General features: G+C 43.1%; 1 protein-coding gene across 1 annotated transcript in view; it reads left to right on the top strand.

Moving 5' to 3' along the window:
* CIAO3 (cytosolic iron-sulfur assembly component 3) overlaps positions 1-12,367 on the top strand; it is a 124,239-nt gene that overhangs the window by 45,132 nt on the left and 66,740 nt on the right. The window contains exon 5 of the mRNA XM_069209807.1: positions 6,781-6,915. Within this exon, the coding sequence (XP_069065908.1) occupies positions 6,781-6,915 (135 nt within the window). The remainder of the gene's footprint in view (positions 1-6,780; positions 6,916-12,367) is intronic.

The raw sequence follows: 12,367 nt of genomic DNA, 5'->3' as shown, positions 1-12,367 counted from the left end.
AGGTCGGAAAGTTAGTTAGAATCTCTGAAAAATATGCGATATTGTTAGCGTTCGGTATCGGGTTAGTTACAACAGATCGACACCGAATTAAGAAGAGCTCCGGTGGCCCTTCGGGGTTTTTTCGATTCCCCGTCGGGGCCTGGTCGGCCCGGCCACGTGTCTCTTCAAGGCTGATGGAACGGACCCCATTCCGCTTCTGTCCAAAATGCCATAGCAAGTATCCATATACAGATCAGCATCTGGTCTGTAACTTGTGTCTGTCTCCAGAGCACAAGGATGATACCTGTGAAGCCTGTCGAGCTTTTCGGTCGAGGAAGACATTAAGAGACCGAAGAGCAAGAAGACTGCAGATGGCGTCGGTGCCGACAGGACAAGGGCGTTTCGAGGAGGAAGAAGAAAGCTTCTCCATCCATGAATCGGACTCGGACGAGCTCGATCCCGATGAAACGCCGAAAACCGTGAGTAGGACATTGAAACATAAAACTCACGAGAGGACAACAAAAGCCCAGGGGACGCCACCGCCAACAGGCCATGGCTTAACCCGAAAGATAGGTGACCGATCATCGGCACCGAAAAAGGGCGTGCATGTGGCGAAGTCATCCGACTCCGGTCGAGATACCGCCACACAGCAATCTCGGGCCCGAGACACCGGCCCCGAACAGATTCAGCACCGAGACAGTGGCACCAAAATGGTTCGGCACCGAGAAACCACGACGCCGAAAATAAAGAAGGTTGCCTCAGAGCCCAAAAAGGCGACCGAAAAGATTTCGATTCCGAAACATCCAGCATCGGAACCGAAAACAGGTTCCTACACAGAGGAACAGGGATTGTCCTCCCAGATGCAAGGACATAAGTTCGGAGAGGATCTTCAATCTGTTGAGCCAGACTACACTCAAAGAAGGCTCCACATTCAAAAAGACACAGGGAAGATAAGCACTCTTCCCCCAATTAAAATGAAAAGAAGACTTGCCTTTCAAGAAAAGGACAAGCAGCCACAGGCAAAGGTGGCAAGACAAACAACTCCACCACCGTCTCCACCACCATCGATGCACACATCACCGGTAGCCACTCCACCACTGATGCAATCTCCGACTCATACTGCAATGAGTCAAGATGATCCTGATGCATGGGACCTTTATGATGCTCCTGTATCAGATAACAGCCCAGACTGTTACCCTACAAGGCCGTCGTCACCTGAAGACAGTACATCCTGCACGCAGGTGGTCTCAAGGGCAGCTGCGTTTCATAACGTCACCTTGCATTCAGAACCAATTGAGGATGACTTTTTATTTAATACACTCTCCTCCACTCATAGCCAATACCAAAGCTTACCTATGCTCCCAGGAATGCTAAAACATTCAAAACAAATATTTCAGGAGCCTGTTAAAGGCAGAGCCATAACTCCAAGGGTGGAAAAAAAGTATAAGCCACCACCAACAGACCCTGTTTATATTACGCAGCAATTAACACCAGATTCTGTGGTTGTTGGGGCAGCTCGCAAGAGAGCAAACTCTCATACCTCGGGAGATGAACCACCTCCAGACAAAGAGTCGCAAATTCGATGCTGCGGGTAAAAGAGTTGCAGCACAAGCAGCAAACCAATGGCGTATTGCCAACTCACAAGCACTTTTGGCAAGATACGATAGAGCTCATTGGGACGAAATGCAGCATTTCATAGAACACTTACCCAAAGAGTTCCAGAAAAGGGCACAACAAGTGGTAGAAGAGGGACAAATTATCTCCAATAATCAGATACGGTCATCAATGGACGCAGCAGATACAGCTGCAAGGACAGTAAATACTGCAATAACAATAAGGAGACACGCATGGTTGCGTACGTCAGGATTCAAGCCGGAAATACAACAAGCCGTGCTGAATATGCCCTTTAATGAATAGCAGTTGTTTGGGCCGGAAGTCGACACTGCTATTGAAAAACTCAAAAAAGATACAAATACCGCAAAAGCCATGGGCGCACTCGACTCCCCACAAAGCAGAGGCACATTTCGCTAAAACACCATTTAGGGGAGGGTTTCGAGGTCAACCTACAGAGGCCACAACCTCACAAGCAAGGCCCACTTATCAAAGCCAATACCAGCAAGGAAGTTTTCGGGGGCAATATAGAGGGGCACAATTCCCAAAAAATAGAGGGAAGTTCCAAAACCCCTCAAAACAAACAGTGACTTCCAAGTCACACATCCCCAACACATAACACCTGTGGGGGGGAGACTAAGACAATTTTACAAACATTGGGAAGAGATAACAACAGACACTTGGGTACTAGCAATTATCCAGCATGGTTATTGCATAGAATTTCTCAAATTCACTCCAAACGTGCCACCGAAAACACACAATATGTCAAAACAACATATAGATCTTCTAGGACTAGAAGTTCAGGCATTACTACTAAAAGAAGCAATAGAATTAGTACCAGAACACCAGAAAGGAACAGGAGTTTACTCTCTGTACTTTCTCATACCCAAAAAAGACAAGACTCTGAGACCTATATTAGATCTCCGAACATTAAATACCTACATCAAATCAGATCACTTTCACATGGTGACATTACAAGACGTAATCCCACTACTCAAACAACAAGACTACATGACAACACTAGACCTAAAGGATGCATATTTCCATATACCGATACATCCTTCACACAGAAAGTACTTAAGGTTTGTGTTCCATGGAACACATTACCAATTCAAGGTGTTGCCATTCGGAATAACAACTGCGCCAAGAGTTTTTACAAAGTGCCTAGCAGTCGTAGCTGCACATATCAAAAGGCAGCAAATACATGTGTTCCCGTACCTAGACGATTGGTTAATCAAAACCAACACTCTAGAAAGGTGTTCACAACACGCAAAGTATGTCATAGAAACCCTACACAAACTAGGTTTCTCAATCAACTACACAAAGTCACACCTTCTGCCGTGTCAAACACAGCAATACTTCGGGGCGACAATCAACACAGCAAAGGGGATTGCCACTCCAAATCCACAAAGGGTTCAGGCATTTCACAATGTAATACAGGCCATGTATCCAAATCAAAAAATACAAGTCAAAAAGGTGATGAAACTCCTAGGCATGATGTCCTCATGCATAGCCATTGTCCCAAACGCAAGATTGCACTTGCAGCCCTTACAACAGTGCCTAGCATCACAGTGGTCACAGGGTCAAATTCTAGATCTGGTGTTGGTAGACCGCCAAACATACACCTCGCTTCAATGGTGGAACAGTATAAATTTAAACCAAGGGCGGCCTTTCCAAGACCCAGTGCCACAATACGTAATAACAACAGATGCCTCCATGATAGGGTGGGGAGCACACCTAAATCAATACAGCATCCAAGGACAATGGGGCACTCACCAAAAACAGTTTCACATAAATCACTTAGAACTATTGGCAGTATTTCTAGCGCTGAAAGCATTTCAACCCATAATAAACTACAAACACATTCTTGTCAAAACAGACAACATGACAATGATGTATTACCTGAACAAACTGGGAGGCACACACTCAACACAGTTGTGTCTCCTGGCACAGAAAATATGGCATTGGGCGATTCACAACCACATTCGCCTAATAGCACAATTTATTCCAGGAATTCAGAACCAGCTAGCGGACAATCTTTCTCGGGATCACCAACAGATCCACGAATGGGAGATTCACCCCCAAATACTGAATACTTACTTCCAGAGTTGGGGAACGCCACAAATAGATCTATTTGCAACAAAAGAAAACGCAAAATGCCAAAACTTCGCATCCAGGTACCCACAAGATCAGTCTCAGGGCAATGCGTTATGGATGAGTTGGTCAGGGATATTTGCTTACGCTTTTCCCCCTCTCCCACTCCTTCCATATCTAGTAAACAAGCTGAGTCAAAACAAACTCAAACTCATACTAATAGCACCGACATGGGCAAGGCAACCTTGGTACACAACACTACTAGAAATCTCAGTAGTGCCTCATGTCAAACTACCAAACATACCAGATCTGTTAACGCAACACAAACAACAGATCAGACACCCAAATCCAGCATCGCTGAATCTAGCAATCTGGCTCCTGAAGTCCTAGAGTTCGGACATTTAGACCTTACACAGGAATGTATGGAGGTCATAAAACAAGCTAGGAAACCTACCACTAGACATTGCTATGCAAATAAGTGGAAAAGATTTGTCTATTACTGCCACAATAATCAAATTCAACCCTTACACGCATCTGCCAAAGACAACGTAGGATACTTACTACATTTGCAAAAATCAAAGCTAGCTTTTTCTTTTCTTCCATTAAAATACATCTTACAGCAATTTCAGCTTACCTGCAAATTACACACTCAACTTCTCTATTTAGAATACCAGTCATAAAAGCATTTATGGAAGGTCTAAAGAGAATTATACCACCAAGAACACCACCAGTTCCTTCGTGGAACCTCAACATTGTCTTAACACGACTCATGGATCTACCTTTTGAGCCCATGCACTCTTGTGAAATGCAATACTTAACATGGAAAGTTGCATTTTTAATTGCCATCACATCTTTAAGAAGAGTAAATGAGATTCAAGCATTTACCATACAAGAACCATTTATTCAGATACACAAGCATAAGGTAGTTCTACGAACAAATCCTACATTTTTACCAAAAGTCATATCACCGTTCCACTTAAATCAAACAGTAGAATTACCAGTGTTCTTCCCACAGCCAGACTCTGTAGCTGAAAGAGCACTACATACATTGGACATCAAAAGAGCGTTAATGTACTACATTGACAGAACAAAACTAATTCGCAAAACAAAACAATTATTTATTGCTTTCCAAAAACCTCATACAGGAAATCCAATTTCTAAGCAAGGCATTGCTAGATGGATAGTTAAGTGCATTCAAACCTGTTATCTTAAAGCTAAAAGAGAACTGCCTATTACACCAAAGGCACACTCAACTAGAAAGAAAGGTGCTACCATGGCCTTTCTAGGAAATATTCCAATGACAGAAATATGTAAGGCAGCAACATGGTCTACGCCTCAGACATTTACCAAACACTACTGTGTAGACGTGCTAACAACACAGCAAGCCACAGTAGGCCAACCAGTACTACGAACATTGTTTCAGACAACTTCAACTCCTACAGGCTGAACCACCGCTTTTGGGGAGATAACTGCTTACTAGTCTATGCACAGCATGTGTATCTGAAGCTACACATGCCACCGAACGGAAAATGTCACTTGCCCAGTGTACATCTGTTCGTGGCATTAGTCGCTGCAGATTCACATGCGCCCACCCGCCTCCCCGGAAGCCTGTAGCCGTTTAGAAGTTGATCTTGAACATCTGTATATTTGTAAATATATATATTACTTTAAACTACATTATGTACATACGTATTCACTCCATTGCATGGGCACTATTACTAGCATATACAACTCCTACCTCACCCTCTGCGGGGAAAACAATCTAAGATAGAGTCGACGGCCATGCGCAATGGAGTCGAAATGGGAGGAGTCCCTCGGTCTCGTGACTCGAAAAGACTTCTTCGAAGAAAAACAACTTGTAACACTCCGAGCCCAACACCAGATGGCGGGATGTGCACCGCATGTGAATCTGCAGCGACTAATGCCACGAACAGATGTACACTGGGTAAGTGACATTTTCCATACCACCTAGAGCAGTGGTTCACAACCTTTTGATGTCTGTGGACCCCCACTTTATCAATACTGGACCCGGGGGACCCCCACTGAATCATTATTGGAATCCAGGGACCCCCCACTGAGACATTACTGAAAGCTGTGGGCCTATTCTGTGAAAATTACTAAATTTTCTAAGCAGTCGCGGACCCCCTGAGGAGGCTTTGCGGACCCCCCAGGGGTCCTCGGACCACAGGTTGGGAACCACTGACCTAGAGGGCCTCATTACAAGTGTGGGGGTCCGAGGAACACCACACTCTTGTTGGTGGTTCGACTGCCGCACTTCAGGCAGTCTGACTGCCCAATTACAGCTTTGGCGGGTGGACCCACCTAAAGATCCTGCCAGGATCATACGTTACGACGGGGTGACAGGAGATCGGGCTTGTAACCAGCCATAGCAACGCTGAACTCTGTTCCGCCTGGCTGATTACAACCCCACTTTCCTCCAGCCTTTCCCTGGCGGGGACCCAACCATGAAAAGGCTTGCGGAAAGCCAGTTTTGGGAGCCACAGGGGGGACCCCAGCACTGCCCATGCCATTGGCATGTGTAGTGCAGGGCCCCTACCTGCCCAGCACCCTGAGAATGCGCACTGTCTGCTTTACAGACAGTGCACATTCTGGGGGTGCTGGTCGGCCCCTTCTGTGCTAGGGTATAGGTCTTGGCTCCCTTAAGTAATGAGGGTCCTATATCGTAGCACATTTGTAATAGGGCAGGGGGAACATCGCTGGTATGACAGTCGTGGCATTGGCGGTCGGCTGGTCTGACCGCCAATGTCGGAATGTGGCACAGAGTCTTTCCTGTGCCTTCCCTACTCATAGTTCCCTCTGTTGGTTATTATTTGCCTGGGGTTTCTAAGGCTGAGAGGGCTTGGTGTACTAATGCCCCTACTCCAAAGGTTTGCTTTTTTTGATCTGATGGTCTCTAGTTGGAATCATGGCTCATCCATTTTGCTTTTCAAACTTTCAAAGTTAGTTTCACCAGTACAGTTGAGGTAGGTACAAATTAACGGTTATTCAGTGGCAGTCTAAAGCTAGGAGTTTACTTTTGTTTCACAGATGCAAATGTTTTGTTGCATTAAAATATTACTCACTTGTGCTTTTCAGGTGTGCACTACGTGTTTGATACTGCCTTCTCAAGGAACTTCAGCCTTCTTGAAAGTCAAAGAGAATTCTTACAACGTTTCCGCAGACAGTCTGAGGATAAGAAAGCTCTTCCAATGTTGGCCTCAGCCTGCCCAGGTACATTTTCTAAAACAAAGTTTTGTCATGGGGAAACACCCTGAAGTTCTAAAATGTACCGGACATTAGGCCTTGTATGTCTGTCACCATTCAGTCTACTTTGTTGTCTTTAACTATGTGCATGTACTAAGAGAATGTTCTGATTACACAAATGTCCGCTCTAGGGGTTCTGGAATTAGATTTTTAGCAGTTATTGTATCTCCGTAAAGCATGTAGCCATTTAAGACTGAACCTGCACCTTCAACTAAATTTACACAATTCTTCCATTTGTTTTAACAGACCCTGTCAAAAGTATGCTCTTAAAATAATATTCCCTATGACCAACATACACAGTGTTAAAGTATAATAATGTATTTAGCAGCTTCATTAACAAAAAGCACGAAGTTATACAATTAGATCATTACATTGAATTGCAGAAATTAAAGTCAGCTATCTACAGGTTCTTTCCAGGTCCTCATTTCTCTCACATGATAAACCATACATTATTTGATTAATCATTTTGTGAAAGCTCTTAATGCTAATGTTTTGGAAAAACATTAGTCAACTGTGTAGGGCAGTTTTGCAACAGCCATAAACGGTCAAATGCCAGGTGTCCATTGGTGAAATCATAGGTCTGCCAACATAGTTACGTGTCTTACATCTCAGGTTAGCATAGAATTTTTAACAGATAATGAAGTGTATTTATGTATTCACTGACGCAATATTAGAGCCAGCTTGCCTGTGTGTTCTCTTTTAAAGTCAAATTTCTCAGTTCGACAGAACTGTAGAGAGAGAAAATTTGCCTTTGGAATGTGTTCCACCTGTGGCCTCAAGAAAATAAATGCAGACGATTCCTATAAATGCCTGTGATGCCTCCACCAACATCTCATTCCTAAAACCTGTGAGACATTTCTTCAAAAACTTTGAAAGGGGTGGCTTCACCAGTGCTGCATTTTCGTCAGAGGATAATTTTCTTCTATGGTACCCAACCACTGTTTTTTTTGTTTTTTTTGTTTTTTTAATCCAAGGTACCTGCTAAAACTTCTTTGTTGGAACAGTTGCCTCATTCCCCTAAGTTCCTACACAATGCAGGATCCAGCTAAATCGGATTCATAGCCTAAACTTAGCTCCACTGAGCTAGCAACAGGATTCCCACCAAAACTGATAATACATGACCACACCCTTGTTAACCACTCAACGTAAAGCATTGTTTAGAATTACCTCATCAGTGATTCCCTTGTCAAGATTGTCAGATTCAGTCGTAATCTCTTAAACCATAGGCTCTCCTCTATGGTTCCTGTCAATGACAACCTCAGATTTGTCAACAGCCAGGTTCACATCATATGCAGTCCCCATTCTCATTGGTGACAGGAAATCCTCAACATTCTACTACAGTGGGAAATACAGTTTGTAACCAGGAGCCAAAAGAAAAACGAATAATTGCTTATTCCCATAATATTCCCATACACAAGGCGCCTAAATTAAATTGGCTACGATGGTAGGTGTCAAATAGAGGAGATCCTGTGTCTGTCGCAGGAGTGTTTTAAAACATCCCTAAAAAACAATACTTCACTTAGGTGATCATATGTATCACAGTTCTTATTGGGACGTAACTAGCTCAGGTTTGGGATTTTTCTTTCTCTGTATTTTGAATTGTCTTACCGGTATCAGCCTAAGTTAGAGGATCAAAAATGTGGTATTGACAAAAGTAGGGATAGTAGTCTTAGCAATTTGGCACTAGCACTAAGCCACATTGCTTGAAATTATCTTGAAAAATGTACAGCCTTCTTAATCTTGTTATTCGATTAATTCATTGCTTCCAGCCAAGTCTCTTCAGCTATTTTGGGAGGTGACTTAATAGTTTAAAAAAGATAAATTGGAGAAGTTAAATGTTTCAAAAAGATTTTTTGAATTTTGTGTATGCTCCCTTTTTATATATCAGAGACATTAAGATGTTTAGTTTACTAGAGTTAACTTGTGTCAATAATTATTGCTTCTGTCTCCTTCATATCGTTGTTTCATCAAAGATTTTCTTATTCAGGTCAAAATTCTTTAAACCTGAAAAAGCCAGTATTTTGGGGCAATAGCAATGAGCATTATGTTCATATTGTCTGAAATTCAAGAATCTTAAGGGCTAAAGAAATCGAAGAATTATGTTATCCTATGGCTTTTCAAATTTAATACGTTAGAGAAAATGTCCATAAAATCTGTCAAAGATTCAAATGGATGTTTATATTTTCTAGGAACAAAACCTATAGTTGACTTAAAAGGATTTGTTTGTTCTTTGTACGCACCTTCAAAATCAGTTCTTGATCAGGATTTAAACCGGTTTCATTTTGTTTACATTTTTTAAGCACATAAGAGTATTAAAATGTTACGTTTCCATATTTTGAGATTTGTTTATTTTTTTTTGGGGGGGGGGGTAAATATTTTAGCTCATTAAAATTTTTAATTGTTTAGGTTTTAATTTCTTTATGATCTCATCAGCCCACCAGTAGTTAAGAAAACTGATAAGGTATCCAAAACCAAATACAACAAAAGAATAATTAAGCCCCAAAAATGTTTGGAAAGGGTCCAATCATCTGCATAAAGAAATAAATGTGTTGTGCTAGTGAAGTGCAATTATTAATTCATTGGGAATTAGGTGAAAGGCAAGATTTTTGGAAGTCTTTTTTTTTTTTTTTTTTTTTTTTTTCACTTTTCGTTTTTTGTGTGTATATATGTGTGTGTGTGTATGTGTGTATGTGTGTATATGTGTGTATATATATATATATATATATATATATATATATATATATATATATATATATATATATAAATGAGATATATGTTCTATGGCATATGTAGCCGAAGATACACATGCTATGCATTATTCCGCCATCTAGTGTTGGGCTTGGAGTGTTACAAGTTGTTTTTCTTCTAAGAAGTCTTTTCGGAGTCACGGGACCGAGTGACTCCTCCTCTTTATCATACTGCGCATGGGCATCGACTCCATTGTTAGATTTGTTTTCTTTCCGCTGTCTGGTTCGGACGTGTTTCCACTCGCTCAGAGATTTCGAATCGGAAACTTTAGAAAACTTCTTTCACCGTTGGTATTGTTTCGATCGCGTTTCCACCTAGACTCGAACCAATAGTACCATTAAAAACTAAATTTTGCCCTTCTGGGCCGTGCGCCCGACTCTGGCCTGTTCAGGCCTACCACATTGAAGCCTGATGGATTGGACTCCATTTCGTGTTTTGTCCCTGATGTCACGCGAAATTTCCATACACAGACCAACACCTTGTATGTAATCTGTGTCTTTCTCCCGATCACAAAGAAGAGGATTGCGAGGCCTGTCGATCGTTTCGATCAAAAAAGACCCTGCGTGATCAGAGAGCCAGGAGACTGGAACTGGTGTCGAAGAGTACAGAACATATCGACACCATGGAGGAAGAACAGGCGCAGACGGCACCTTCCATCAGAGACACCGACTCCGAAGAAGACTCGGAGGACGATAGACTCATCACTTCTGATCAGCACGTGAGTACGACTGCCCTCCCACCCACTCATAAAAAGTCCTCAAAGGTCTTGGGTGCACCACTGCCAGAGAGCCATGGTTTGACCGGAAAGAAGATTCTCGTCGACCGACCTTCGGGTTCGGCGTCTCAAAAGGCCACACCTCCGTCGATACCGGAGTTGAGCTAGTCCATCAAAACCTCAACTTCCGAGTCGGCGTCCCCACTCTTCGGAGTCGAAGCTTCGACGTCGTGCTTCGGAGCCGAAACAACCAGCTGTATTTTTGAGCCCAAATAAAACATCATCTTCGGAGCCGAAAAAGTCTTCTTATTCGGAAGAACAAGGACTTTCGAGCCATCTTAAGCAGAGCTCTAAATCACTTGATGAACAGTCATATAGACCATCTGATCATGTTTCTGAGGACTCAGAGATTCAACCCATCCTTAAAATCATGGATGAAAGACCATCAAGGATTCATATCCATAAAGAGACTGGCAGAATAATTACGGCACCTCCTCTATAAACCAAGAGAAAGTTGGCTTTCCAAGAACATTTATATACTACTCCACCACCAGCATAGATTTTCAAAAGGAAGGAGAAGCCATTACTTATTCATACTTCTCCCCCTCATTCACCACAACTTTCTTTTTCACCACCACCCCCTAGCCCAACACCTTAGCCTTCACCAACTCATTCACAATATTCTCATGGTGATACAGTCGATCCTTGGGATCTCTATGATCCGGATCCTATTCCTGCCAATGACCTGGACTTATACCCTTCAAAACCTCCACCAGAAGACCCTACTGCATACAAGCAGGTTATTTCTAGAGTAGCAGCATGCCATGGGGTGCTTATGCACACTGAACCTTTTAGAAGAGGAAATCTTTGTAACACCTTATCCTCCATGCACTCACAATATCAATGCCTCCCAATGCTACCTGGCATGATTAAGCATGCGGATGAGATATTCAGTGAGCCAGTCAAAGCTGGGGTTTTAAAACCACGCATTGACAAAAAATATAAGCCTGCACCTATAGACCCTGCTTACATTACCCACCAAGTATCTCACACTCCGTGGTTGTGAGTGCCGCCAGGATGAGGGCTAATAGCCAGTCGTCGGAGGATGCTCCTCCCCCTGACAAAGAGAGTAAAGAATTTGATGCGCTGGCAAGAGGGTAGCAACACAAGCTGCGAACCTATGGCGCATTGCCATCTTGCAAGCCTTGCCTGCAAGGTATGATAGAGCCCACTGGGACGAGATGCAGTAACTCCTACAACACCTGTCAAAAGAAGACCAAAAAAAGAAGAGCACAACAGATTGCTGAGAAGGGTCAGGCCATAAGTAACAATCGAATATGGTCTTCCCTTGATGCTGCAGATACAGCAGCTAGAAGCGTGAACACTGCTGTCACCATACGCAGACACACATGGCTACTTTCCTCTGGTTTCAAGCCAGAAATATAGCAGGCAGTGCTGAATATGCCTTTCAGTAAAAAACACCGGTTTGGTCCTGAAGTTGACACTGCCATAGAAATGCTCAGGAAGGACTTAGACTGCCAAAGCAATGGGTGCCTTGTGTACAACACCTTACAGAGGCTCCTTTCGTAGGCAGCAATTTAGAGGAGGATTCAAGCCACAATCCACAGAGGCTTCTATCTCCCAGGCAAAATCAGGACAACAACAGCAGTACCAAAGAGGGGGATTTAGAGGTTCTTATAGAGGCCAATACTTTAGAACCAGAGGCAATTTCCAGGCCTCAAAACAAGCCACTACCCTATCTAAACAGTGACTTATTAACCATCCCACAACCCCACACATCTCCTGTGGTGGGCAGACTGCAGCAATTCCACTCCCTGTGGCAAAATATCACCACAGACCAATGGGTATTGTCAATTATCCACAATGGCTATTGCCTAGAATTGATTTCTACCCCTCCAAACATTCCTCCACGTTATCACAAATTGTCCCCAGAAC

Source organism: Pleurodeles waltl, chromosome 10 (assembly GCF_031143425.1).
Source record: "Pleurodeles waltl isolate 20211129_DDA chromosome 10, aPleWal1.hap1.20221129, whole genome shotgun sequence".
In the NCBI taxonomy this organism is placed as follows: Eukaryota; Metazoa; Chordata; class Amphibia; order Caudata; family Salamandridae; genus Pleurodeles; species Pleurodeles waltl.
This window is presented reverse-complemented; position numbering and strand designations above follow the sequence as displayed.